This window comes from Numenius arquata, chromosome 2, assembly GCF_964106895.1.
Source record: "Numenius arquata chromosome 2, bNumArq3.hap1.1, whole genome shotgun sequence".
Lineage (NCBI taxonomy): Eukaryota > Metazoa > Chordata > Aves > Charadriiformes > Scolopacidae > Numenius > Numenius arquata.
In genome coordinates, this window is record NC_133577.1 from 46,633,663 (window position 1) to 46,661,292 (window position 27,630).

General features: G+C 44.0%; 1 protein-coding gene across 1 annotated transcript; it reads right to left on the reverse strand.

Annotated features, from left to right (window-relative positions):
- Positions 1–27,544, reverse strand: AIDA (axin interactor, dorsalization associated). Its single transcript, XM_074168328.1, has 10 exons — positions 27,341–27,544; positions 24,183–24,252; positions 17,371–17,424; positions 16,041–16,095; positions 10,766–10,829; positions 10,239–10,345; positions 6,264–6,386; positions 3,987–4,109; positions 3,417–3,534; positions 1–2,464 (listed from the first exon to the last, which is right to left on the reverse strand). Exons 1-10 carry the CDS (start codon positions 27,448–27,450, stop codon positions 2,368–2,370), a joined length of 921 nt encoding a protein of 306 aa, XP_074024429.1. The 5' UTR covers positions 27,451–27,544; the 3' UTR covers positions 1–2,367.
- Between the last annotated feature and the right edge of the window lie 86 nt (positions 27,545–27,630).

Below are 27,630 nucleotides of genomic sequence, written 5' to 3' on the forward strand. Positions count from 1 at the left end.
AAAAAACCCTCCTGGAAGGCCATTAGAGCTTTACTGCTGGAGTACAAGCAGCCATTAAAGGTGCCATCTAGGCGTTACACTCTTACAGTACAAGTATTAAGCTGTAGATTTAAGGTGAAAGACGAGACAGAACATCACTAAGGCATAAAACAATACAGGAGCTTGTGCTGGGGGCAGCAGTCCTGGCAGCCAAAGACAGTTCACAGAAAAAAACGCAAAGGACAGAAGTAACTTTAAAAATGGTATTTCACACTCTACAGACGTTAATTCACAATTAGTTAAATACAAAGCTCTACTTGTGTATTTAACAAAAGAAAATACTTCCAAGTTGACACTGCATATAACTGGAGTTACACAGACATCTACAAGCCGGGGACACGTCAAGGTAAGCAGCTGGAACCACGGGCTGGATTTGCGTAGTGGCTTAATGACACATTGATAAACATCTGCGGTGGGAGTCTCTCCTTCCCCACCACCGAGCTTTATGTCTCCTCCCTTGCCCACCCCAGGGAGCCTTAGCCACCTAAAGCAGGGTGCAGCGGCCCTGTGGGAGCAGCAGGAGCCACCCCAGGGGACGCAGAGCCACGGTGGAGCTGGGACAGAGCCATCCCTCACCAAGCGAGTCTCAGGAGGCGAGACAGAGCCCTGAGCCAGGCAGGGAGCATGGGCAGGTACCAGCTACTGCCCCAGCCCAGCTGCACCTGCAGCCATCCACTGATGCCTCGCTCCAGCCTTTTGCAGAGGTGAGAGGAGGAGTTTTATTTACTTTTTAAGAACACATGTATCCCCCTTTTGTCAGGTACCCAGAATGCTGCATTCGGAGGTACTTTGTAACTTGTAGGGGATATCTTTTCAGGGCTTGATATTAAATGTATCACCATTGGGGTATTGTAAAGACCCGTAAACAGGAAAATTCAATTGCACTTACTTTTTTCACCCCCTCCAACCAGTAGTGGAATTTGAGGAAGTGTTGCTGACCTTTTGTCATAACACCTAAATAATGTCAGCCCCAGTTATACCAGAAAAGAGGGGAGGCAAGAAGATTAGGACATTCAAAAATAGCTTTTTATCCCAAAACAAACAAACATCACAAGGAAAAGTAACTTCCCATTAAAGCATAATATAGCATCTTGGGGTTACATGACAAAGAAGAATTGGTGACGTGTCTGCACCCGGATGGTTTAAAATAAACGTACTATTTGTCACTATTTTGGGAGCTGGGTCTTCCGTGAGCGTAGCAGAGTATTTAGGCACTAGTTAGAGATGCAAGAAGTATATCAAACCTTAAAGTACTGTATTAAATATCCACGCAAATATAGGACAGATTTGACTGGGTTCTACTTCTGTCCCTTTATTAGGTCACAAAGTGAATGCAAGTGTGTCAAAATAAGCCAATGTCCTGCAGCTTATTACACACCAAAAATATAGAAAATAAATGATAATCCTATCTACTTACACAAAAAGGTAATTTTTTTAGAGTAAGTTTCCAGACTCGCACAAAATACGCAGAAAACTGCATACAACCAGTTTCCATAAGAACAGCAGTTTCATGTAAGAAGTGGGTCAACCTGCTACTCAGATCAGCTTCACCTAAAGCTCTGGAACATTGACACTTGGACACTGAGGGGCCTGTCCTGCTGTCACTGAAACGGTGACACAAAGCTCTGGAGAAAGCGCCCCTCTGTCCCTCACCCGCCTCTGCAAATCACTCTGCGACAATAGAGAGAAAAATTAGCTCTATTAGGGAGCGTACTGTATCCAAAACTGGGTAGGAGTGGATCAGGGGAGGCTGATAAAATTCTGTTCAGTGTTCTCATCTGCAGTTGTCCTTCTCCTGCCCCACCAAAGCAGAACACCTGACTAAAGAGCTCTCCTGCGGCCACCCCACTGTCCCCACCACCCTCCTCTCCCTCACTTTAAATCACTTGCAGTACCTCAAGGCTCCTTCCCGCCCCACCTCCTCTGCCGCCCACCCGCTACAGAGGACTGGGAAATGCAGGTGAGAGGAACTCCAGCAGCACAGCGTCTGACCAGTGAGTAGGCTGCCACGTCTTTATTGCTACAGGTTTGGCAAAGGGGCACTCTCCATCCTTGGGTGGAGCTGGAGGCAAAAGGATAACGCTTAAGAGAAAAAGTGATGAACAGCAAAATTAGGAAAAGCAGTCAATGAATCTCAGGGCTCTCGGAAAAACCTGGATCGGGAAGGTACTGAAAGCAGTCTCGCCGTGGAAGGGTAGGCTGGGCTCTGACCCCCAAGTAGCGCTGTGCAGCCTGCGATGGTCCCCTCTGACCCGTCTCCTGCCCCGCCGAGGCCACTACACACAGCTATCGGGACAGCGGTTCAGTTCTCAGGAGTCACAACTGGGGTCAGTCCTTGTGCAATGTCTGATGGAGGTGAAGGTAGAGTGGTTTCTTGGTCAACAGTTGCAGTTTCTTCCTTTTAAAATCAGTGGGTTTTTTGTACCTGGAACCACAAGAAAGTAAGTTAATCCAAAGGCTAATGGCTGGGCAGGAAGGTGAAAGCGTACTAGAAAGCTTGGCCTGTACACATCTTATTACCCTCATCTTTTAAATACACCTGACAAGACTTACTGGAAGCAACAACAGTGAGCAGGTTTTACAGGAAGAAACTCAAACCGATATTTTCTCTGGATTATTATTTTAACAAAAGACGGATTTCAATTTTTAAATGAATGTAAGGTTTTTGTAAGGAGAATTCCCAGTATAATACTCAGGATGGCAGGAGACGCAGTATCAGTGAGTACCTCGGCAGTTCTCCCGCCAGCACAGACAAAGCACTTCCCACAGACACCCAGAATTGTAAGGTGCACCCTCTTGCTGAAAAAAAAAACAAAAAAAAAACCAACCAAACCCTCGAGAACCTCACTCAGGCCCTTCAGGCACACAGCGAGGTCAGGATGCGCATCGTGACGGGCTAATCACTTCTTTGCATGCTTAGAACAGGGCAAAACACACAACCATCCAACAATGCTTTGAAATACTCACAAAATTCAATTGCAAATCAGCATCCCACGGCTCAAATCAGGTTTCCTTTACGTAAGTTCGGTGCCAAAAGATTGTGTGAGCTGATTTTTTTTTTTTCCTTAAATATAGCTGATCTGACACTCAAGCTCAAAATTAAAATCTCCCATACAGAATTTATTAACTTCATACAAAATTTAGTTACAAACACCAGCATTTTATTTGGAAATAGCCTAGTTTTTGAGAAGGGACTCTAGCCATTTTATTTGCCTAAAAGCATTTTATCTTCCCTTCTTTACTAAAAATAGAATATTCCTCATGGAAGTCAATCTAACGAGTCCAAGGAACCTTCCTCGATGCAACAAGCCACATATTGTAACTGAAGTCTCCTTCAGTTCCTCTGCCATTGGCATCTGTTATTGCAAGTCACTTACAGTTCTATAACAATTGCCCCAGGTTTAATTTCATCCATCTCCATGAAAGCGAAGCACTTGGTGCTCGTAAACCTCTTCTTAGGCTTGTAGTGTTTGAATTCAAAGAAAATAGCTGCACCTAGAGTGGAAAATGGTTTAATAGAAAAGTTAGCAATTGCGGCCAATAATTATCTGAAAACGTATCTGCCATCAAGATGCTCTACATACATTGGAGGGAATTATCCCCATCACTTCTGTTAATGACTCAAAAGCTATACTGTGCTCTTTACCATGCCCACCACACTCACAGGAGCTTGTACTCCTCACTCAATCGCTCACAGCCAGGTGACAGCTTGTCCAGTGACCGAGAAGGTGACAAGGCAGCTCAGCACCCGTGTAGTAGAGCCGAGTGCTGCATTTTTATCTCTTTTCGTTCCTCCCTTGTCTGTGAGCCATCACAACGACCGATTGGAAAGAGAGAGGATGCAAAGGTCTATTTTTATCCCCATCTGCAGCAGTGGATCAGGAGCAGCCTGGTGTCCACACCCTCAGAGCCCGCGGAGCCCACTCCGGGTCTCTGACACCACGTACCTTTTGTTAGTTTTTCAATGTGTTTCTGAATCTCGATGTCCACATTAAAATGGACATACGTGTCCTCCTTCCTCAAAGCCACCGGAGTGTCCTGCACAGGAGTCAGATCTATCCCATTCAAATCTGCAGGGAAGAAACAGCATGAGAATGGTAGGAGCTTCTCGGACTTTAAGGTCCTGCTTTAAGAGTTTTATGAATCATCTCTAATACTGCAACAAAAAGGAAATGCAACCTGGATTTTCCCCCTAAACTTAAAAAAAAAAAAAAAAAAAAAAAAAAAAAAAAAAAAAAAAAGGCAACCGTGCCCCTTCAGAGTCAGGGAATTTTTTTCTTTGTGATTGCAACATGAAAGCAAGTAAAGTTCCAACAATATTTAAGGTGAAAATTTGGAATTATCCTTCTTTTTACTTTTAAGAGCTTATTTCTTTCTGCTGCCAGCAAAGGATTCCATTCCCTCTGCAACCAATGTTGCATCAGGAACAAACCTCTCTTCAAACCTGCAGAAGAGCAGCCTGGTATAAAACCAAGGAAAATGGCTACTAAGGGTCTTCAGATTCCTAATAGGGACAAAATGACTTTTCAGAGTTACTTTTCTACACAAAAATCTCGAGAAATAAAGTAGAAAAAGTCACCATTAGCAGACTAGGTGACAGTACTCCCTCCCTCCTTTTTGGTCTTATTTTCTACACCTTTACTTGGCAGCCACTATTTATAGGAGCTTGCAAATAGAGAGCCACATGGTAACAGAAAGACTTGTGGGGAAAGTAAATCTAGCAACGTACAGTCTCCCCTGGCTCCAGAAAGGAACTAAGACCTCGCTCGGAAGGCAAACAAAAGCTTTAACAATATGTAATAAGTTAAGACAGACAAACATTTTGGTGGCAAGGAACAACCGATGTTTGCTTTACAAGGTCTGATAACTTCCAGAATCTGATGTCAGAACCCTGTTAGGGCTGGCATTTTCCTGTTGGCCCAGAGAAACTCGGCATGAAAGAGTGAAACCTGATTAAACCCACAGCCAGCCAGCCCCACCACTGACAGCACCCGTTCCTCAGCTTTCCGGCATACGAGAGGCAAAGAAAGATCCACAAATGGCTAGAGCAGTGGAGCCCAAAGAATAGTTATATGATCTAAAAACAATGATGCAAACCCAAGACGACACCATAAACAAAGAAACCCTGCTCCCACCCCAACCAGGGGAATTCCTCCAAGGTCCAGAGAGAAGTGGAAGGTTTCACCGCCGAAAAAAATCATCACAGGAAGCGCGATAAGCTAAAGCTTTCTGTCTATGTATTTTGGCAGGTAACACTTGAGAACATCACCGGGATTGAAGTGACATTCAATACCATGACCCTTACTTCTGCCAAAGCACCTTCTGGGGGAGGCAGCACCCGATCACACATCACACATCTAACACGTATTTTATCCCCGTGTTTGGTATCCAATAGCACATCTAGAGAGGACACACACAAGGTCGCTATCACAACTGAAAGTAACTACAGGCTGTTGGCTCAGCTACAAATTTTTGTATGATAAACCGGAAAAATCATATACCTCAAAAGACGGTAAAGATAAGCAGAAGTCCTGAGGGCAGATTAAGGGTAAGCAATTCTGACCACAGGGGCCTCCTGCTAAGAAATGCAAAATGGGGAAGAGGCAGATGCTCCCACTAGGAAGAGTCTGAATACGAAAAATCTCAGATTCAACCAAAAGACATCAACCATGTTGTCATCAGAAACAGTAAGAAGTCCTCATGTTGCCTATCTCAGACTGACAGAGAGAGGTTCTTCCAGATTCATGGAGGCTCTCAGAGGGGCAGGCTGATAGCCCCCCAGGCTTTAGCTGAAATATTTCACTGCCAAGGTTAAAACACATTTCATATTTTATTTCACTTGCAAGCTTTGCTTCCCAGCTTCATACCCATTCCTCCAAACCTTAAGCCTTGGTAAGATCTTTGTTTTACTAAAAAATGAGTTTAATAACAGGGCAAGAATGGGGTCAGCGGGCTGTGGTTCACCGTCTCCAGAAAGCCCAGAGACCAATATGTGTTCGGGAGTAGGAGCAGCCCAAACAGATCCATAGTTCAGTGATTCACCTCCCATTCTCTCTCAAATACAGAATTTTCCCACCCTTGATTAAAGCAGAAGCTCTAAGTCCACAACAGAAAATGCAAGTACCAACAAGTATTTTTCCCATCAGGTTGAAAAATCAATAGCGCTTTCAGAAAATGCACTCTCTCCAAACTAGAAATCAGTGTCCAGGAACAGAAATCCTTACCCTTCACACTGACTGTGATGTAAGGATCAATGCACTGCCCAGCATCTTTCAGACCAATTTTCTCTATGTTGATGGTGAGTAATGTCATCCCGGGTTCAGATGGCAATCTGGGTAATAAAGTACCTGGAAAGAGGAAAGCATATGATTAACCCTTTGTGTCATCTTACAGCAGAGGCCTCGCTTATCACATCACCTCTGTTTTCCTTAGGGGGGTTCAAAGCCCAAGAATTCATATCCCAATAGCACGCACACGACATCATTTGCCAGACTTCAAAGCCCACACCAAAAAACCCCAGGACTGCCTCAAATCAAATGAATTAATAAAAAACTCTAATGCCATAAGAATAGAGAGGAGCTTTGTTTAAAGTGTTCTTTCTTGCTCTCCTGCAGAATAACTCATTCATGGAACTCACTTTCTATCATTTTTAAGGATTAAATTTGGGAGGCTGGATCCAGTCTGCAGTTGCAGGAAGTTCAGACGCTTAATCAGGAGTCCCACCCCATTGAACATGACTTGGCTTCAAGCTGAACATTTAGACTGAGAGAATAAGGATGAAAACAGCATTGTTGCAAATCCCACTGGACGTAAAGGAACCAAAAGAGAGATTCTTAATGATCTAAGTTCTGTTTGCCTTTACTTAAAGTAAGAAACCACCAATCAAACCAATAGTATTTGCATTCCCCAAGTTCCCTTCTGCCTTAAGGAAGGAGTTCTCAGCTCTGCATCATGAACGTTTAACATCAAAACTTTGCGGTCAGCAAAAATGAATCCTCACAGTGCTGAGGAAGACAGTGCAGCTGGCAAGAAACCCAAACTCTCCAAACTCACTGAAAGCCACGAGACTCATCAACAACAGAGTAGGTTTCTTCATGCTGATTTTAGCAAAAACCCACAGGCTTCAAGCTTCTCTCCAGTGTTAGATGAATAAGCACCAAGACAGAAAATGCTTAGACTGATGAGCAATTTTGATTTAAAAGTTTTTGTTTTTTAATTAAAAAAAAAGTTATCCCAAGGCTTGAGATCTAAACAAAGTAATAGTTTCCTTTGGCAAGTGCAATACAGGTTTTCCTTGACATGTTTTCCCCCTCTTGATCTGCTCGAGGAGCCAAAGAACCAGGGAGGTTTTGTCCTATTAGAGAGACTGGCTCTGCAAGAGGGGACCATGATTCTGCTCGGAGAATTAGAGTCACAGCTTCAGTGAGATTGCATGAGTACTCCCACACCCAGTCCCTCTCTAAGGATCACCAGCAGGACTGGAATTCACATCTATGATATAGTACATTACATTACGCCCTGCCTTGGCTGCTGGCAGACTCAGGACCTCCAAGGGATCACATCTGCCAACACTTCACAACATACCACAGCAGAATTCCACGCACCATTCTGAGGTAACAGGACAGGCTTCTGACTATAGTATGTTAAATGTTAAAAAAGCAAACTTCTTAGAGAGTACCCACTTCTGCAGAACAGCACACACGCTCTGGTTCATCTTGCTGTCTCTCTTGAACAAACGTTCAAAGACAGAGCTCTTATTTCAGTCTAAATGAGGGCAGAAGCAAACCTTTGCTCTGCCATCTTTCAGTTGTTTCCTAGAAGCAGTATGTCCCCCAAGAGCAACTGTAACCTTCAGTTGTCCTATCCATCACCCAAAAGAATTAAGTGATGGGATATTTGACAGAAAAATCACCAGAAAGATGCACCAGACTGGCATTTATTACAAATAGTGGCTTAAGAACAATTATTCTGTTCTTGTAAAATGCTTTCCAGAATGTGTGAAATTGCAGAGTTGCAATGAACAGAAAAGTCACTTCCAGCAGGTAAGAAAACTGCATGAGAGATGGTGTCCAAGGAACAGGGTCTCCTTTCTGCCTGGGAGCCACAACCACCCAAGCAGGTCTTTCACTGAACTTCTGTAGCCAGAACCTCTCTATGTTACAGCTTTACTAGGGCTGGCATTGTGCTGCCGCTCTGCCAGCACAGCTCGGGGCCATCAGCCTTCATTCAAAGAAAGGGGGAAAAGTGACAAGTCTCCTGCTGGGTTCACAAATGGAAAGGGTTCGTAGAAGAATCCATTCCGAGCACAGCACTGGAATAAAGAAGCATATGACCAGAAGAAAGGCAGGAAAGCTTTGATGTCAGAGGCAGCGAGCGTTGATCAGTTCAGCTCCATACAGCACAGAAGTCTAACTACAGAAGCACTCTTTGTGTAGGATTTCCTATAAAATGTCTTTACTAGCACAGTAGGACATACGGAGAGCTATGTAAGGCATATCACCAAATACAACCGTCCCTTTCCCTAGTACTGAAAGCAAACAAAGATCAACACATAGATGCCTAATACTATGACTGTTACCAAAAATTGTATTTCAATGGTTGGAACTAAGAGCTGAATGAAGAACATCAGAGCTACATGAATATGATCAAAGAAATAAGCGTATATACCAAAAGGTTATCATACCTTCATTGGCTCCTGGGTTAGATGAATGGTGCAATATGATAACGACGAAGCCATGCATGGAGAAGACAAGACCATGGTCAGTTAAACAATACAGTTATGCACTATGGATTAAAGGCATATAGAAGAAAAGAGTGCAACACAGTTGTATCAATTCAATATGGAAAGTCCTTACAAGGCTCACCCCAGAAGGCTGCAAACTGCTTTTGTTTAAGCCTCATCACCCAGAGAAAGACCAACCTCCAATCAGGTATGAAACACGGCATTAATTTGTATTCAATGGGGAAGCAAGATCTGTGTTCAAGCAGTACAAAACCACATCAGTTAGGCGTTTAGATTATTACAGCTATTGCCAAGCTTACTTTAATGCAAAAAAAAAAAAATCAGAAAAGTCAGATATGCAGTTTATTAAGTAGATGACAATGTAAAATATCAGTAAATTCAGGAGTTGCTCTCACCTCCTCTTAAAAGCATAGTCTTACTGAGGAATAATTGTGTAAGAAAGTATATGGCCCAACCCCCTCTTCTCTCCAGTTTAGCTACCCTTCTTCTTTGAAAATGATTTAACTGTAAACTCAATTTGTCTACCATCACCTTAGACTCTTTCTTAAGCACACACACAGCTTCTACGTCCGCTATATGCACACAGCTCCAATGGTTTACACAGAGGTAACTGCTGGCACTACGGCAATGCTCACAGCTTTACTGATTCACCACCAACCCAAGAGCTACTCAAAGTCTCTCTGCTGTGCTTCTCCAGGCATAAGTAATGCAACACCCCAGCTCTTCCGACCATAATTCCAGTACTTGTTTCCCTACTTGTTATCTCCTTCCTGAAATACGAAGTTTGCCAATCTGCTCTGAAACTAAAAACCCATTGCTTCTGAAAAGAAACTACACCAGAAACCAAAAGAACCTCTGTTAGAACATCCTACCTCTTTACCCAGTAAATTGTCAAAAGCTGAAGTTACAGGAAGACCTTCTCTGAAATCTGTAGGGATATCCAGTTCTACAAGTGCTTTCACACGGACAAGGACTTAAGCTATTGAAACCAAAGCTACCCCCTCTTTATCCCATCAGAGCTTGTTTTTAGTCTAAGCCAGTGTCTCACCAGCTGATGCAACACAAAAATAACCAGCAACAACTTCTCATATCTCTAGCAGGAGGTGATGCTCCCTGCAGGAGAAACATTGCCACAATTCACATTTGAAACAGTTCACATGGTAAAGAAAGTGCATGGAATGAAACTACTGAGTTTGAACAAGGAATAAAGGCTAATTATTTGAGATAGATGGTACTACCCTTACAAGTTATCCATAAAACCATTTTGCAATAAGCTAGTTTGCTGAGAAAAAAAATCCACTGGCCACTTTTGTGGTTCTCCAGTACAGCATTAGAGCTCACATTAGCCTGTTGCTCCTCAGCCAAACTTTTCCAATCACAGGTGGAGAAAGGGACTCCTCAGAGACAGAACTTACACATGCTACATAGGCTGGCACAGCAAAGCTACTGCCCCTACCTGGAACTCTAGCAGGAAACGAGTCTGGAGACCCTGCTCCAGCTCCTCCTTCCTCATCATCTTCCTCAAACTCCAAGTGTTCCTCTTCTCCGGGTGCTAAAATCTTCCTGTAAAACATGAGAAAGAAGAACGAGACCAAAGATCATTCATCATCTGGCTTTCAACTCACAAATCAGCATCTGAGCATACAGCAGAGGCAACATGCTTTAATGTCATTTCGTACTTCTTAACAGCCACCTGTACTATAGGCTCTGACAGAGATTACAGGAGCTCAAGTCTGATGGAAAGCAGAGTCTAAAACCAAAAGACAATACTGAGAATTTCAGAGAGATGTAGGGATGTACCAAGTCCTGATCTTACCAAAAGCATGCGATTGATTTTAGTGGTATCTAGACAAACAAAATTCAAAAGTTCTTTTGTTAACAAGTTTACCCACAGCAGGACGGGAGGTAGGTGACTATAGAAATTCTAGTGTTTCAGATATACGCAAGGTCCCAGGCTACGCTCCCTTCCCAGCTCTCTCTTACCTGAGCGGGACAGGCTGAACATCAAAGGGGAACTCCTTATTGTAAGTGAGGATATTCTTTAAGACTGCAGAGAGGGGAAAAAAATAAGAATCCATATCCATAAACATGCATTAATTCTACTACTTTTGCACAGCTATGTCCATTCTCACAGCATCTTCACACATACACATAAAATATTCAAAAAAGAATCAGATCATACAAAAAACCCCACCCCCTTCTCTCATATTTTAAACACCAGGACAGTCCTGATCAGAGCTGCATCACCATAACGTTCAGACAAACGCAACTCCGGTACATAATCACCACCACGCTTAGGGATGATAAAGACGGCAACAACCACAAGCATCATGAGAAAAAGCAACAGGTCCCAGGGTGATGGTAGCAATGGTGGCTGCTGAAAGAAGGGTGCTGCTGTCACTACTACCAGCTCTGAACAGACTGAACTCTCCAGAACTGACACACTTCAGCACACATGTTGGCTGCACCTTCAGCCAGCCACCGTGGGAGTCCAAGCATGCTGGGAAAACACAGCTTAGTTGATATTTCCTACTTCTTCATGCATGCGTTCCGGGTTTTTTTTTGGTGGTGGTGGGAGTTGTTTGTTTGCTTTTTGTTTTCTTTTTCTGCCCTCAGATGTCTGGGCAGACTGGCAAAATTCAGCAGAGATACAGTGGAACATCTGACCATCAAGCCCCAGAGACACTGACTATACTTTCCAGCATTCAACAGAGAATGGCTTTGCCATTTGTATCGGAAACTTACTCAAGTTTTAGTAATCACAACTTTAGCTGTTATTTCCAAAAGCATTGACAAGTAAAAGCAAAACTTCCACAAGCATGTGAAAGAAATAAGCATTTCATGATGGCTAAAGGGCCTAAAAATTTCCAAGAGAAGGCCTGCAGGGAGAGGCACTCTCCTACCAGGCAATGAGTATCCCAGACCGGGCAGGGGGAGAGGAGGTAGAAAAACAGAGTCCTCTCACTGAGCCCCACTTTGCAATAAGCCCTCTCAGAACACAGGAAATTTCCCCTCAGGACCACTGAATGAGAACAAAACTGTTTCTAAATGATGGTAAGATTACACAAATACCCAGAGGTACTTAAATACCAGTTATGTTTAAGGAACCACTGCCAGGCCCCTCTGCAGGCTACGATTCAGTCAGTGTAGGAAAGCTTCCCTGTCTGTCCTCATATCCACATCACTCAGCGTGGGCTCCATCATTAACTTACCAGACACCATCTGAATGCTACAATGAATAAATAATCCCCCAGGGAAACTATACAGAACCCCAGAAGTCTTTCCAGTCTTTGCTCATTCTGATTTTTTTTCTGATTTCCGTACCACCACCTGAGAGGTTAGGTACTGCCTGACTCCAGCTGGACACAATATATAAATATATAGAAAGCTTCGAGCTGCCTTCAGTCAGAGATGTGACAGTCAAAACTGCTGCCAAGTCTCTCTCTCTCCAAAGACTCCTGCTCCAAGGGATCAGTAAAGCAGATTTCAACATGGTGGTAAAGAATCACAGCCACTTCCCAACAGAAAAGCAGCTGATTAATAGCAGACAGTCACCTCCCAGCGCAGCTGAGGTTCAGGAAAAGAAGGGGATTTTTATCCCACTCAGACTTCCCCAGGTCTTAGAGTCTCCCATCATACTGGGGACAGAAAGTGAAACTGCCCCAGGCAGAAAAATCTCAGCAAAGCGAGATCTCTTACAGATCACAGGCGCGTTATACAGAAGCAACAGCAGTTACAGCGGCTCTCCTCCCATCTCCCAAAAGCTGGTAAGCACTAGATTCCTCTCTCTTCCCAGTAACCAATTTCTCTCGCTACATGAATGAACACCCCCTGAAAAAAAACCTTAGCAATACATTTCAGTCATCACTAGAGGGCACAAAATACTCCATCGATATGAGCACAGGAAAGAGGCAAAGGGTTTCACAGCACCTGAAATCCTGAGCCTGCCTGGAGGCAGAGCCACAGCCAGGCACAGGGGCGCTGGTACCAGACCCGTCTGCGGAGTACACTGGGAACACCACCCAGAATCTCTTGCCTTTTGCCAGAGAAAGCTGTAGATCAAGTTCTTTTAAAAGGCCTTCAAACTCTGTCTCATCACCGACAACAAATAATTTTGCAAAGTTGTAATGTGCCGATTTACTAAAGCGCTCCTTTAAACACCATTAGGATAAGATCTACAGTGCTCAGCCTGGTGAAATACTTATTCAAAGTCACTAAGAAAAAGCAAAGTAATAAAACATCCTTTACGCAACATCCTTTGAGGAAAAGGAAAATCCTCTTTACATCTATCATAAGCGCAAGTTGCAGTTGATTTAATTAAAAACAACCAGATCACAGAAAAAACCCACGAGGTTACAATGAACAGGAATCTTCCTTGCAATACTGCATAAAACACCCACACCTTAAGAGGCTGGTTTGGGCCTTTTTGGTTTTAGTTTTGTTTTTAAAAACACACATCGCCTCTGGGAGAGAGAGCACTTCCCCTCTGTAACACGGCTGCTAAGAACACAACTCACAGAAAGCTCTCCATGTGTGTAACTAATGGGCAGATCCCAGCATCGCGGGCTCCACTTATATTGCTTTCCAACAGAAATCTTTTTAAAACACTGTTCTGTAGGCTTTCATGCAGAAACTGCCTTTTCTTTTGTGACATTGGACAATATCACATTGGTTTTATCAGCAGTTGGCTGCCTCTTGAAAGAAAGACATTAACAACACGAACCGAAAGACCAGTACACACTGGCCCAAATACCACTGTCCATTTAGATTTTTATGGACAGCCATGACACCTGTACCAATCTATTTATTTTTTAAATAGATAACATGAAATAAGTCAGATACCAGGCTCCCCAGAACAACCCAGTATCTACTTCTCTTATAATACATATACACTGAGTTTGAAACTAAGTCGCTTGGTGCCTAGAATCATCACAGCCCGACACAGACACACGGGACGTTCCAGCCTACCCTTTTTTAATGTCTATTGTAACACTGGAATAAGCTTCTACAAGAAACGGATCTGTGATATCCAGTGTGTTAGCAATGATTTCACACAGTGTAGTCTCAAAAGAACTATTTGTATGTACGGACCCTCCTGTAGCATTATTCTAGCACAAAAGATTCAGGGGCAAATCCTATAAACAAACAAAACCAGCCAACTGCTTTGCTTTCCAGGCAGTGTGAACTGCAAGCATAAGTAGGAAAAGTTAGAACTTGACAACACAAGATGAAAAAAAAAAACAGTTTCAATCTAAAGGCCCTGGTTGCTATAACAACACCCAAACCAAATTGCTCAGCCACTCTGACAGCTTCAGGCACAAAAGTAATTAAAACAAGCCAAATTGTGTGAATAGCCGTTTTCGTTCCACCCTAACAGAATGGCTTGACCTAACAAAGGAATCACTTATTTGCATTCCCAGCCCAGATTTTTTTAGCTTTTTCTGGTGGAACACAAGAGAAAATTGACAACACAAATTAAAACACTTCACGGTGCATTTTATGAAATGGCTGGTGTTGGCCTGATTGAGATTTACTCTATTCAAGATATACTTATAAGCCACAAAACGAAGACACAATTCAGAGAGGAGGCCAGAACAACCCAAGTCAGACAGCAGCATTAAGAACATCAATGTTCAATTGTTGATGCATCCATCCTCCTCCCAGGAAAACAACTCAGTGTCTTTGAAAACCGATGGCCACACACCCTTCCTCAGTTTTAATATACTTGCTTGTTGTATGGAGTGTGGGCTCAACATGCTTCACACTGTTGAACAGGTTTTTTGACAGCTTAAAAAATTATAAAATCAGTTCTCTGATGGAAGGCAAGATAAACAACAGGACTGTTGCACCAGAATTGAAATTTTGGCTTTTACGAAAAGGAAGCATTTCAAGGATAGCTTTACGCCTGTTGGCAGAACGTAAATTCTGACTGAACCCTTCAATAGTCACTTCCTTTGATTTGTAGAACAGTTTAATCAATCAAAACATGACTCCTCTCCCTCTTGCACCATTCAGTCACTCACAGCATTTGCACAATGGAGTTTAAAATCCACAGTCATTAAGTGATTACAACATTCTAAATACTTTGTGAACAGCCAGCAGGAGTATCTATACAAAATACTCCCAAACCAGAGCATGCAGAGGCCAGACGTGCAATATGCGGGTTGAGAAAGACTTAATATTTCCAACAGGCAGTTAAACCCTGTCCTGAATTACAGTCTTCCCAGCAGTCTTGAAATGTACCTTCACTTTTGATTTTCAGGGAACAGTTGAAAAGCATTTGGACTCTATGTTTTGGTAGAAGCACTAGGAACCTCAGTTCAACACCCTGCTCCTTAACAAGCTTCCCTGTGCAAGCCTGTGCCAGTTACTTAGAGAACAGGAGCACAGAATTGCTCAGTTTACTCACAAAGTGGAGACACTCACCTGCCCATCACACTTACCCCCAACATCCCCCCCAGTGATACAATTGTGACAGGAGCAAAATAAAACCGGCTTTTGCCAGCATGAAAGAAGCTCTTCCACATCTCCTGTTCCCCAAGAATAGCAGAAAGGTTAGCATTCAGGATAACATTGGTTAGATGTGGAAGCTCTGATCCTAAGGATGCTTTAAGAATAAGGCAGCCAGTGTTACAGGAAGGAAAATGCAGCAGATAAATAGGTACTTCCTACATGAAGAAGTTATTTCTGGATTGACACACCAAGAACTGACCCAGGATCAGTTGGGAAAAAACAACATCACACAAAACCCTTCAAAGACTGACTCATATCCTCACTTTGACTCTTAACTTCGTTAGTTTGGTAGCATTACGGCCGTAGGTGACAGATGATTGGCTACCATCAGCACAAGTTAAATATTTTCAGAAGAAAAAATAAATTTCACACTGCAAGGAGGAAGACTACAAAGCACTGAAATTCAGTTCAAATAAGAAATGTGCGGTTAAATTTTCCAGCTGATTATATACTGTACTACTGATAGCTTAAATTACTATTTTGTGCAAAAATTAGCAGCACTTGTTTGAGAATAGAGACAAATACATTACTTGAAACATTAGGGTTACTATATTTTGGAGTTACCTGCATTAGATTCTTTAATACACATCAAGTTTTGTCTACGTGGTAACAGATATTTGGAAGAGCCACCTAAAGCCAGCATTACTGTCAAACCACACTGTGGTCAGTGAGTATTTACGCTGCTGTCATATTTTCCACTGTAACGATAAACGTCACTCACTTAAAATACAAAGATACTACTTACTTGGTTCCAACTTCTTCAGATCCTCAAGCTTAAATTCATCCTGTGATTGGGTGGACTAGGACATTACAAAGAAAGAATTAGAATTTAGTGTGCATCTTCCCCTCAGACAGAGCTACCTTATCTTAGAGCAAGCACACAAGGTGCTTCCTTTGTTCACGCGTACCAGGTATTGTGTCGTGGCACCCCTGGCATCTCTTAAGAGTACCCATCATTTTCAACATTTCTTTAAGGCTCAAGGTTTTTTTTTTTTTTCTTGATTTTGCCCAAGTGTCCACAGGGACCTTCTGCAAGACTACAGAAGGACAGCAAAGCAGCTATCCCCATACTGTTACAGGAATGGGAAAAGACGACCACACTCACTAACTGCTTAAATCTCTGCTAAGAAACCATAACAGAACTGCAGCAAGTAAAATGCTCCCCAAAGTGAAGTGGACGAGAAGTTCTAGTACCCTCACACGAGGTTATAAAATCCTTGAGTTACTGCTGAGGAACCAACAGCGGTTGGCTGTTCTTGCAGGACATCATTTCTTCACTTTGGCAGGTTATGACATTGCTGCACCTCCTGCTGTTGCTCTGAGCCTGACCTGACCCACGAAGCTGTCCTACAACATGCCTGCCCTCACCACAAAGTCACGGGGACTCAGAATAAGTGCAATGCTGTTCAAATGCCCCAGGTTAAGTCAAAATAGAAAGACAGGTAGAGATAACCAAGTAATTCTTCAAAGGCTGCACCGCCTTGAGACTGGCCAGCCTCCTCCTCACTAGTCCAGCTCCATCATGCTGCCTAAATTGTTGCTGTATCCCAGCCTCTCAGACAAGTGAAGGCAGCACCACAGAGCTGCTGCACCTTTCAGTCCAGAAAAATGCCCAAAGAGTAGCTTCTAAATCATTATTTTCACATATTTGCCTGCAGCACCACCAGTTTTCATGACTGCTAAGTCACTTTTATTCTACACATACATTCTTCCTCGTGCTCTGATACAATTTGTGAAGTGGCTGAATTAGTGCAAGGATCACTCTGGGGATGTTTTCACCCTCGTACACAGGTTAGCAAGACAAAGTAATTGGTTCTGAAGGAGGAAAATGAGGCAAAGAAGCACAGGCACAAAACCTGCGGTTAAATTCCTGTACAAACCCCAATCACATGCTCCTATAAGCACTCTAAAGGTTTTTAAGACCGCCACCTGGGCCATCATGTCTAAGTGTTCAAGGATTTGTTCACTCTGTTGTCAGAAGTTTTGGCTATGTCTGAAGACACTAACCTAGCTTTAAAAAGCTCTATAGTTACCTATTACAAAAGCATGAAGTCACATTGGAAAGAAAAGTGTACCTGTAAAGCTGCACTTCTCAGTTCCAAGCATGTTGCAATTTTAGCTATGGTTTTCTGAAAAAAAAAGAAAAAGAATTACTTAATGTAATAGTGAAACTGTATTCTTCCATGTTCACATTTTTTTAAAATATAAGTACAAACAAATGCTTTTTCTTGCAAAGATTTCAGATCTATTATTCAGTACCAGATCATTCAGCATCAAAAGTTTTTTTTACACACATGCAAGATTTTCTGAAAGTGCAATAGATGAAACAGACATCTGCCTCTTAAATCCCCTCCCACAGCTCATTGCCACAGACGGGGGTCATCCACTCACCAGAAACTGTAATAATGCCTACTACAAATCATAAATTGTTTATGAACCCAACTGCTCTGAAGTCGTAAGTGAGAACAAGGGGAAAAAAAAAGCACCCAAACCAACCAGCGTATTCCCTTCAGAGAACTTGAACACTTTGTTCTAATTAGCCCTTTTAGGCATCATGCCCCCAGTTCCCCTATTGGGTTTACATTCTCAGCAGACCAAGGCAGCCCTCCTCAGAAATTACAGAAGCCCACTATCTCAGCACTGAAAAAACACGCTCTGCTTTTGTGGGTTTTGGTGGGAGAGGAAGCATAAAGGCGGATTATTTTTCTAACTTTCTATTTTTGTAATTTTAAAGATATTGAAACTGAGTGAAGCATGAAGTAGATTCTTTGATTCAAACTTGTCAGCTACCTAAAATATCCCTGAGCAGAACTGTGAAGTAATTTCTCGTTCTCATTTAAAAACGTAGAAGAGAAAGAAGGGCTTCAAACTAGCCCATTGCTAGCAGTCTTCCTATGAAGACAGTGCTTTTATGTCTCACAAAATAAGAAGCTCCAGCAACAGTCACATTTGTTTCTGTTACTACCAGCTGAAGGGAAGAGTTAAAGACTTCCATAACTGACATCAAGTGGACATAACTGCACAGTGATATTTCACCTTGCCTGACCATCACGAGTTTGTTCATGAACTAAAAGGTTTTAGTAAAGAAAAACTAAGGCTATCTGCAGAGATAATGGCCAAATATAATTCAAAATGCTCTGTGGAACATTTATAGGGCAAAGAAAAACAGCAGCAATAATGCTACAAAGAAAAGCAGTTTATTTTCAAAGTAAGTTTTCCCCCCAGAAGGAAGATTAAAGTTGAAGTATGCACCTGTAACTCATTCTCTCCTTCTAAATCAGGCAGTATAAAACCAGCTCCCTCCCAGGCTGGATGCAAGGGGAGGAAAAGACTTCCTAGAGCACAACTCCAGCATCAAAGAACTTCAAGAATATGGGCATCTGGCAAGTTATGTGGTATCAGTCGAAAGTCAAAGCTTCCCTTTAAAGGAGGGTTACATTTTAGGGCTCCAGGAGGCTTGTGGAAGCAGGTAAGAACTAGGCATGGTCTCACAGCCACATTCCCCAGCCATCTGCCCTGGCTCTCCTGCACAGGGATGTCACACCTCCTCACCCAGCTCCTGGGCCACTACTAGCTTCAGTAGGCTGGGCCAAAAGCTAAGTGGCTCCAGTTTCAGTTCACCTTACGCCCTACAAAGTTGAAAGAGTTCAGGAGCTGAATCATAAGCAGATCAGACATCGATACCTTAAAGGCAGAGCCAACAGCTGGCATGTGTGAAAGCCTCAAAGACCTGATTATCATCTGCCACCACAGGCTCAAAGCCATTTCTCCCCAAGTGGTACCTCCTCTTGTCTTAAAGACTCTGTTACAACATGGCATTAGCCCAGGCTTTACATCCTCATAGTTTATATTGCTGTCCATTGTATAGAGGACTTATAAAAAATTTAATTATCTTAAGCACCTTCCAGGAAAGCAGCAAGTGATGCATATTAGCAGAGGACACATGTTGTTTTCTCCTCTGCTCCGGGTGCAGCATGGGCAGCGGTGCACTGCTTGGGAATTTTGGTATAGAGCAATGTGACCGTATGCTTGCATGGAACATGGCAGGGTAAAAACATTACACCTCCATTTCTGTGGAGGTTCATTTTGTAGTCTAGGTTCAGTTCACAAATTTCTGCATCCCTGAAATAAATTCTGCTACATAACAGATCCATAGCTGGATTTCCAACATAGCTTGGAAAAACACAGATTTTTGAATAAGAAAGGGATACGTACAGTCCTGGATTAATTTTGACACTTTCAGATCCACACTCCATAATGGGGTGTTGTGGATTTATGTGTACCTTCAGGCTGGATGGAAGGACACCAGGTAGTGCTGCAGAAAGAGATTCTCGGTCCCCAGGGTAAGAATGCACTACATACATCTAATCAGCTGCAGTGTAACAAAAGGAATTCCTTTTTATATTTGAGAACATCTGGAAAGATACATTTGCAAAGGTAGGATCTTAAAAGAGGAAGGTGTGAAGTAATGGGTAAAAGAAAGGAATCCAGAGGTTCCTCAGGGACGGGAGGGGAAATCTCTGAGGTTTGACTGCAGCTCTAACATTTGCAAAAAACCCAGCTGTTCCACTGGTTTGGGTGTTGACTGCTGAGAAAAGAGCATGCCCATTCTGCGTTAGATCAAACCTCCTCCAACCGCCCCACAGAAAGAGGGCTACAAGTTTGCAGGGTGCCAGCACACAGTCTCTGTGCCCCACCACAGAAACAGAACACCTAAACAGATTTTCACATGGATTTTCCCCTCCCGGTCTCACACGCAGAGCATTAAGCCCACACTGTAAACGAGGTCTGAAGAAGCGCTGCTCAACCCCTCTCTCCTTTGTCAACTCACCATCAGGCTCAGCAACACCCACGTTCCCGTGCAGATTCCTAACTGTGGATTCTTAAAACTGCCTGAACTAGGTAGCTCCTAACAGGACACACAGCTATACAAAATGTGCCTCCTCTGGCTCCTGGGGGCTGAAGGGCAATAATGGTTCTAGAAACAGATTAATTGAAGAGAGTTTGGGAGTCTTAAAATAGTAAAGAATAGGTTTTATATGGAATCTATTGAAATATGGCAAGCTCCCAGCAGGCATTATTCATAACTATTTTTTTAAGGGACCACACCCAACCCAAAAGTTAAAAATGCAGCTAAACACTGCTATCATTTTCAGCTGCAACTATCCCATGCAAAGGCTCCTTTTTGCAGCAGGGAAAAAACATTCTGCATCTCATGAGAAAGGCTGAAGCCATAATTAACTTTGCTAGTTTAAAATAGTTAAGATTCAGTTTTATGTAAACTCGTGATTAGACAGGGAAAAAGTCAGTTGATCTCATAGTCAAGGTTTCTTCAGTGCAGTGGTGTGAGTAATGACTGTGCTAACTGTAATGCAGTCAAAGATGTTTGCATAAATACAGAGCCAGAGCAGAGTTTGGCTTTACAGAGAGGTCCAGGCTGTTGGGAGACCAGTAGTTTAATGAATCATGCGAAGGCTGTTCAACAGCGCTCTTATTTCAGCAAGTTACCATCGCATAAAAAAAGCGCATGATTTTCTAATACTGACAAAAACTCAGCCTAGCACAAAAACAGTTACACGAGAAGCAACAACTGCGGTTAGAAGAGGGCTTTAAAGGTCAAATTTATTGCACAGAGAACTGGGTGAGAGTAACTATAGCCGGAGGCAAGCTGACAACCATGGCCAAGCCTAACTGAAACAATCCATGTAGCAAAACACAGCTGTTGATCATGAATGAAGGTGGGATTTTTTAGAGAATGAAGGTAAAATAAGGAACAGAAGGATGCAGACGTTAAGACTGAGGTAAACCCACCAGTAACTGTACCTGTTCACATTCCACACAGGCAGCTTCCAGTGATGAAATTGTTGCACCCCTGTTGTTTCAGGGTGACTAGATTTAAACACAATGATTTGTTGTTTACGGTATCTATCTGCAGAGAAATTCTTCAACAAATCACAATCACTAATGAAGATTCCAGCACTGTCAATTATCCAAGTCAAGACAGAGCCTTCCCTAAGGACTAAAACTCTAGAATTATGTCTAGCAGTAGATGTACAACCCCCCCAGAAGCTGAAAATCCAGGAACAAAGAGCAAGTTCTGGAGACTAGTCTGTTCTGTCAAGTAGCTCACAGTGTTTCAAAACAGACTCTTCAGATCAAGAGCAAAAAGGCAAGATATGAATATTTAGAAGTCTGAATTCTTACCATAAACAATACATTTGTTATAAGATAAATGATAACTGGCTTACAGTATGCCTAGGAAAGAAACTGGTGGTATCTGTCAAGCGTTGTTAGATTAACACATTGTATGATTATATTAGCAAGTAACATACCATCAATTACGGTGTGGCCATATCTGCACTGTAACACCACCTGTGATGCATGAAATAAACCCAAACATGGTAAAAGTTTATACAGAGAGATGGGGCTGAGGATCTGAACCTAGCCTTGTCCTTTCCCTGTAGCTCTAAAGCCAGTAGTCTTCCCTTGGTACACCGGAGTCGCTGCTGAAATCCATCTTCCCCACCAAGTACGTAACAGTGATAACCTCACAGTAATTCTCAGCAGTACGTATGGTCCCTTGGAAAACAGCTACCTGTAAATCTACACAAAGACCGGACAGAGGCTAGATAAAGCAACTGGAAATCACAATTAGCTTCACAGCCTTGCCTTCTCCAATTCTGTGCACAGCCTTGGCCAGTAGTATCAGATAAGCAAACCCTGAAGTTTACACACTCTACATTCAGAAGAATAAAGAGATGGCTCTTATATGACATACAGAACCATAGAAAGACACGTTATTGGGGAAAAAGACTTTCTGGAACCAGGAGGAAATAGCATGCTGGTGGACACATTGGCAGGAACTTTGCTGAGCAGAAGTAGCTTGCTATGTGGATTTTTTTTGAAGGGTGGCGAGAGGGGATACACTACTATTTAATGAAACTGCTTGAAAACCCAAAAGCATGCTGAACTCTACTCCTACACAACAAGTGAATGATACTAGCGATGATAGTAATTGGTCACTATCACTAGATTATACTGAGCTCCTGCAGAAATAGGGAAGACCGGAACAGCGAGGAGCTCAACATCAGACCAAAAGATTTTGCTGTATAGAGCTTTAAGTGCTTCTTTCAAAGCAATAGCAAGACACTTATTTCTGTTGTGACTAGCATTCCTTATGGTAGAGGAGGAAAAGAGAATGTTCTCTCACCAAAATGTTGGGGAATTCAGCTGCGTATGTGGCTAATGAAACAGGCAGCACCATTTGATAACCAGGCTCAAAGTTTCAGTGCATCATCCCCTTATTGATCCACCAAAAAAAGCAAGTGATAGAAATGTCAACCTCTTTTGTAAATTATATCAGCTTTAGAAACAGGTACCACTCAGCAAGGATTCAAAACAGCCACTCCTCGGTTTTTCTTTCTAGAAGACTGTGGCCTTAAGACAATCACAGTCGTGCATCTAACATCTGAGGTCAGCTATTTCTGCTTCCTGAGCCCCCCAGGCCCTTCCTCATGGCTGACCTCACTCACTTCCACAAGCTGGTCCAAGGTCCTTTACACAAGTTTCAGGGAACATCTGGAAGCAAAGCCCTGTGTGGTTCTGGTTCCCATACTCACAGGAGATGATGCCTCCAGAAGGGAGATTAACAGCTTTGCCTTCATGAAGTGACGATATCTTCAAAAGTACCCACAGAGGGGAAACAAGTAGTAAAAATGACTATATAAAATGAATGATGGAGAAAGCTAGCAGTAAGGGACAGAGAGCAGAAGCAATCAAAGAATAAACAACTGTCCAACATTAACAAAGCTCCCAAGCCTTCAGTTCAGGATAGGTGGACCAAATCCTTCTCCAAGATTATGACTCAATTTAAGATAATTATGAGCCTTATCTTCTTTGCAGAAGGTAAAGAGAACATGGAAGGGCTGCTCTTTGCTTTTCCCTATCGGTACACGTCAAGGAAACAGTTGCTTACCTCTGTCAGATTCTATGTAAAGGTACATTTCTTTGTAACGAGTTTCTTTAAACATATGAAGTTCAACTTCTGTAGCCATGACCTGTTTTTAGGACCAACACATCCAAACACAGAACCCATTACTCTAGCACCCTATTACCACAGGTGAGACTCTGGGCTAGCAAAGGTCAATTTTCAGGCAACACCATTGCTCAAACAAGTGATCTTATAACTCGGAAACCCAGAAATACAGAGGTTCTCTAATTTGATATTCCTAGGAAAAACATGCCTTTATATAAGACATGAAAATTTAGCAGGGCCTCATATCTCAAAAAAAATTGTTTTGCTGAAAATGCTTGAGTGTACAAGACCTCAGCTAGCATTTTCCTCTTAAATCCTGTCACAGAACGTCATTAATAAGATGCTGAGACAAGAAACAGCATTTTCAACTGAGGGGAGGGAGGAAGGAGTAAAGTAATTTCAATATTTTAAAAGATTATAAACAAATAACATTGTAAGAGACTACTAGGGAGTATTCTGCCAGGAACCTTCCCAGTCAGGTGTTCCATGTTTAGCTAACATCCTCCTCACACACCGTCCACGTCTGCAGTTCAAGGCATTTTGTATTCAGACTTCACAATGTAAGTTCTGCTAATGTTGTATAAGCAAGTTATCAAAAGGTCACGCCAAAAAAAACCCACCCAGGTTATGAAGGACTCTGGCCAGCACGCATGAAATTCAGTATTACACAGCAGAGCATCTGTCACATTTAATGACAGTGACTGTTTTAGCCATGCTGGGCTCTGTTTCTGTGCATATCTTAAGGGAGGAAAAAGGGTCTCGCATAAGGCTCTGGCCTGCGAAATAAAAAAAAATAATAGACATCAACATCTACGAATCGAGCTCCTTGACTGAGGAAACAGCAATACTCACCTTTTGATCTTCTGTGAATTCCGAGTTGTTATGCTGAGACTGTGCCTCTTTTTGTAGATGCCTTGCTAATCTGGATGAGGGGAAAGAAAATTGTGGAGTGGGAACACAACACAAACACACCCACACCCCTGTCTCCAGAAAACACGCCAGCCAAAAGGTCTGTGAGGCTGCTGCTCCAAATAGTTTTTGTTTTGTTTTAACAAAGATTTCTATAACCATGGTAGGCCATACTTAAAAAAAACCCCAGAAGACGGATAAAGTATGCAACTACATTAGGCAGGAAAGACTACATATATCAGGAAGGGAGAACAGGTAAGAAGGTCCTTCTAGCCAACAGCCCCTTTTCTAAGCACTGACCTTTTTTCCTCTCCCCATCCCCTTATTTTATAACAACAAACCATACCCCCTGTGAAGACCCACTGTGGCCCAAACCCACGTGTGTTCCACGGGGCAAGTTTGAGGCAAGTTGTGTTGCCTAGAGGCATAGGAACAGACACCCCAGGTGATGACCACTGGCTCTCCTGGGGCTGGAAGCCAGGTGCAGGGTGGCCTGGCCCAGGCTGGCTGGAGTCTATCAGCTCACATTTGTGCCTGTCAGCATCACACAGGGAGCAGAGACCCCTGTCCCATGTCACCAGGGAGACAGGAGCACCAAGGGGTTGAGAAAGCAGCAGTAAGCAAACAGCTGCAGAAAGTGAAAGGAAGCTGGAGAGGGAAGCTATGGGAAGAGTTACGGTTTCCGTCCAGGGAGGAAGGAGAACATTAAACAAGCAAAACCTCTGGGCAATTGTTGCCATTCCCTGTAAATAATTAAAAAAAAAAAGCATAGGGGGAGGGGGGACGGGGGGGTTGAGGGGAAACCCAGGGACAGCAGCAGTACTCAGGGCATCACAATACACGTCTGTCTGGAACCTCACAAGTTTGCATTGTTAAAGGGACTCAGCTTCTCACCACCACTGCAGTGCCCATTACCCTGTTTTCTCTGGAGGGGGGTTAAAAGATACACACCAAGATGCATACACCAAAACAGATTACTGTCAAAGCTTGCATCAGAAACAAAAATCAGAACTCAATTATTTCTTTGGTTTTCCTAAAAACAAGCTCTCTTAAGAAGACACAAGGATTGAGGCCTCCATAGCTTTTAACTACACAACCAAAGAGGACACGGTAACTGCACAACATGGTGGCGTTGTCCCCCTTCGTAAATGGGGGAAAGATGGTGGCTGAGAAAAGACAAACAGCACAAACACGCCTGAACCCAAATGTACACTCCTTCCCCGCTGCCCCACCAATATGATACACAGGATATATAGAAAAGGCATTTAAAAGTAATGATTTAAGAAAAAAAATCCACAAAAAAAACCCCCTACTCTATACACTGAAATCCTTATTAATTTTCCTGCTCTATCTACAAGAAGCAGATACGCATACTGAAAAGGGTCTGCTCCTCCCTAGGAAATACCTCCCTGTATTCCTTTGATCTTCTCTCCCCTTTCTTCTCCCTCCTGGAACCACAGATTTCATCTACTGATGACAACTGTATTCCGTAGAAACTCACTGATAAGGCTGGCAAGAGCAGCTTACAATCCTACCCAAGAGGAGCTTTCTTACAAAGAGAGGTATCACACTGTGTCAAAGTCAGAATAAAGCAAGAGGGTGAAGATCACCTCAGTTCTCCTCAGACACAGGTGATTTTGGGAGGAAGGGAACAAAATTTATACTTCGACTCTCAAACTGGACCATCTGCGAATGTTTAGTGACCTTACTCCTCAATGAAGTGAGCCCAGAATGAGAAGCCTGAAGACTTTTCATTCTGAAGAAGTGAATTACATGAAACTGGCTGCTGAGGCTTCCAAGACAGTTTAAAGCATTAGGATCCTACTGGACTCCTCGTAGATGTCCACATAAGGGCAGTTATTAAAAATACCTTCTTTTACTTTCTGATGATTGTTTTTTTCTTCTGAGATACAGGTCTGGAAAAGAACTTCTCATCCCTGTGCCAAGGCTCGTAGTAACAGCTTGCTCTGCTCTAAAGACCATCAGCAAACTGCAAATAACTGAACTGGCATCATCCTGTCTGGTGAGTGAATGAAATGATGCGATTATAGCATCTCATGACTACGCCGAATGCGGCCAGCAGTCTAGTAACTCTGGCAACTGAACTGGTAGCCAGTGTGGTTACAGCCCATAACTCGAATAGTCCTGAAAAGTGCTAGAAGATCTCCCGGAGAGCATCTCTTCAGCTGACTTTCTCTTGGGGAACAAGCGCAAACCATCTGGACTTCTTCCAGAAAACGTACCCTAAGAAACTTAGCCTGCAACACTCGGAACACAGGGAAGCAGCTTTCATCTTCACGGTAGCCAGAGCACTAGGGGAGAGCATTTGACTAAAGCTACCAGGCGTGTTTCTAAGGATACCGTCAACAGTGTCAATACTTGACTGATACCAAGGGATCGTTGGATGGTGCGGTCCCACCCAGTGCAAGCCAATCTGACTGGGGCTGTGCCAGCAGCTGCCCTCCCACCATCGGCTTCCCCACTCTTTTCAGGGGGGAAACACAAGTGTGCGATGGACCAGTTTTCACCCCAATGGGTTATTGGGGTTTTTTTTCGGGGGGGTGGGGGTGGTAAGGCAGCCCATTTGCCTCAGCCGAGTCCCCCCCTTCCCCAAAGGACAGGGCAATGGGATGGGGGTACCCCGGGTGCCTACCGCCGTGGGACTCCACCAGCCAACCGCCTCGACGGCCCACCCGGGGGGGGTGGAGGGGCCCCACGGCCGCCACCCTCGCAGAAGGAGGGGCCGGCTGCCGCCTCACCCCCCGGCCGAACACCCGCCACCCACCGGCGGTCTCCGCGGGGCGGCTCCCGGCGGGTTCGGGCGGCGACCCTCCCCACCCGCCCCACCGCGCCCCTCCTCGCCTGAGGGGACGCCCCGACCCACGGCCCCGCGCTTTATGCGACGGCGGGGGGGGAGACCCACCGGCGGGGCCTGAGGGGTGAGGGGGGCCGCGGCCTAGGCCCGGCGGGCCCCCCCCGCCTTGCCCTGCCCCGCCCTGGTGCCGCTGCCCCCCTCATCCCCCAGCCCTCCGCCCGGGGCTCCGTGGCCGTGCCGGGGCCCGGCGGGTCAGCTTCGGGAGCCGCCCGCCCCCGCAACTCACATCTGGTACTCGTCGATCGCCTCCACCAGTTGCCCCCAGGAGTCGAAGTCGGTGCCTTTCCTGAAGCTGGCGCCCCAGCGCTGCAGGAGGCTCCGGGCCGCCTCCGACATAGCCCCAGCACTAGGGCACCATGCTCACCCCGGGCCGGGGCACCGCGCCGGGCAGCAGCCGCCGCCGCCTCCCGCCAGCGCCAGCCCCGCGCCCGCCGCCGGCCCGGCCCAGCCCAGCCCAGCCGCCGCCGCGACAACCAAACGCGGCCAGCGCCTCCCGCCAGCGCCGCCCAGCGAGGT

Excerpts from the sequence above, each read along its gene's own strand:
- AIDA (XM_074168328.1), bottom strand. The coding sequence starts at position 27,450 with ATGTCGGAGGCGGCCCGGAGCCTCCTGCAGCGCTGGGGCGCCAGCTTC. Across the intron at positions 16,096-17,370 it reads TGAGAAGTGCAGCTTTACAG|TCCACCCAATCACAGGATGA; the intron begins GTACACTTTTCT and ends GTAATGTCCTAG. Across the intron at positions 3,535-3,986 it reads CATTGAAAAACTAACAAAAG|GTGCAGCTATTTTCTTTGAA; the intron begins GTACGTGGTGTC and ends TTTCCACTCTAG.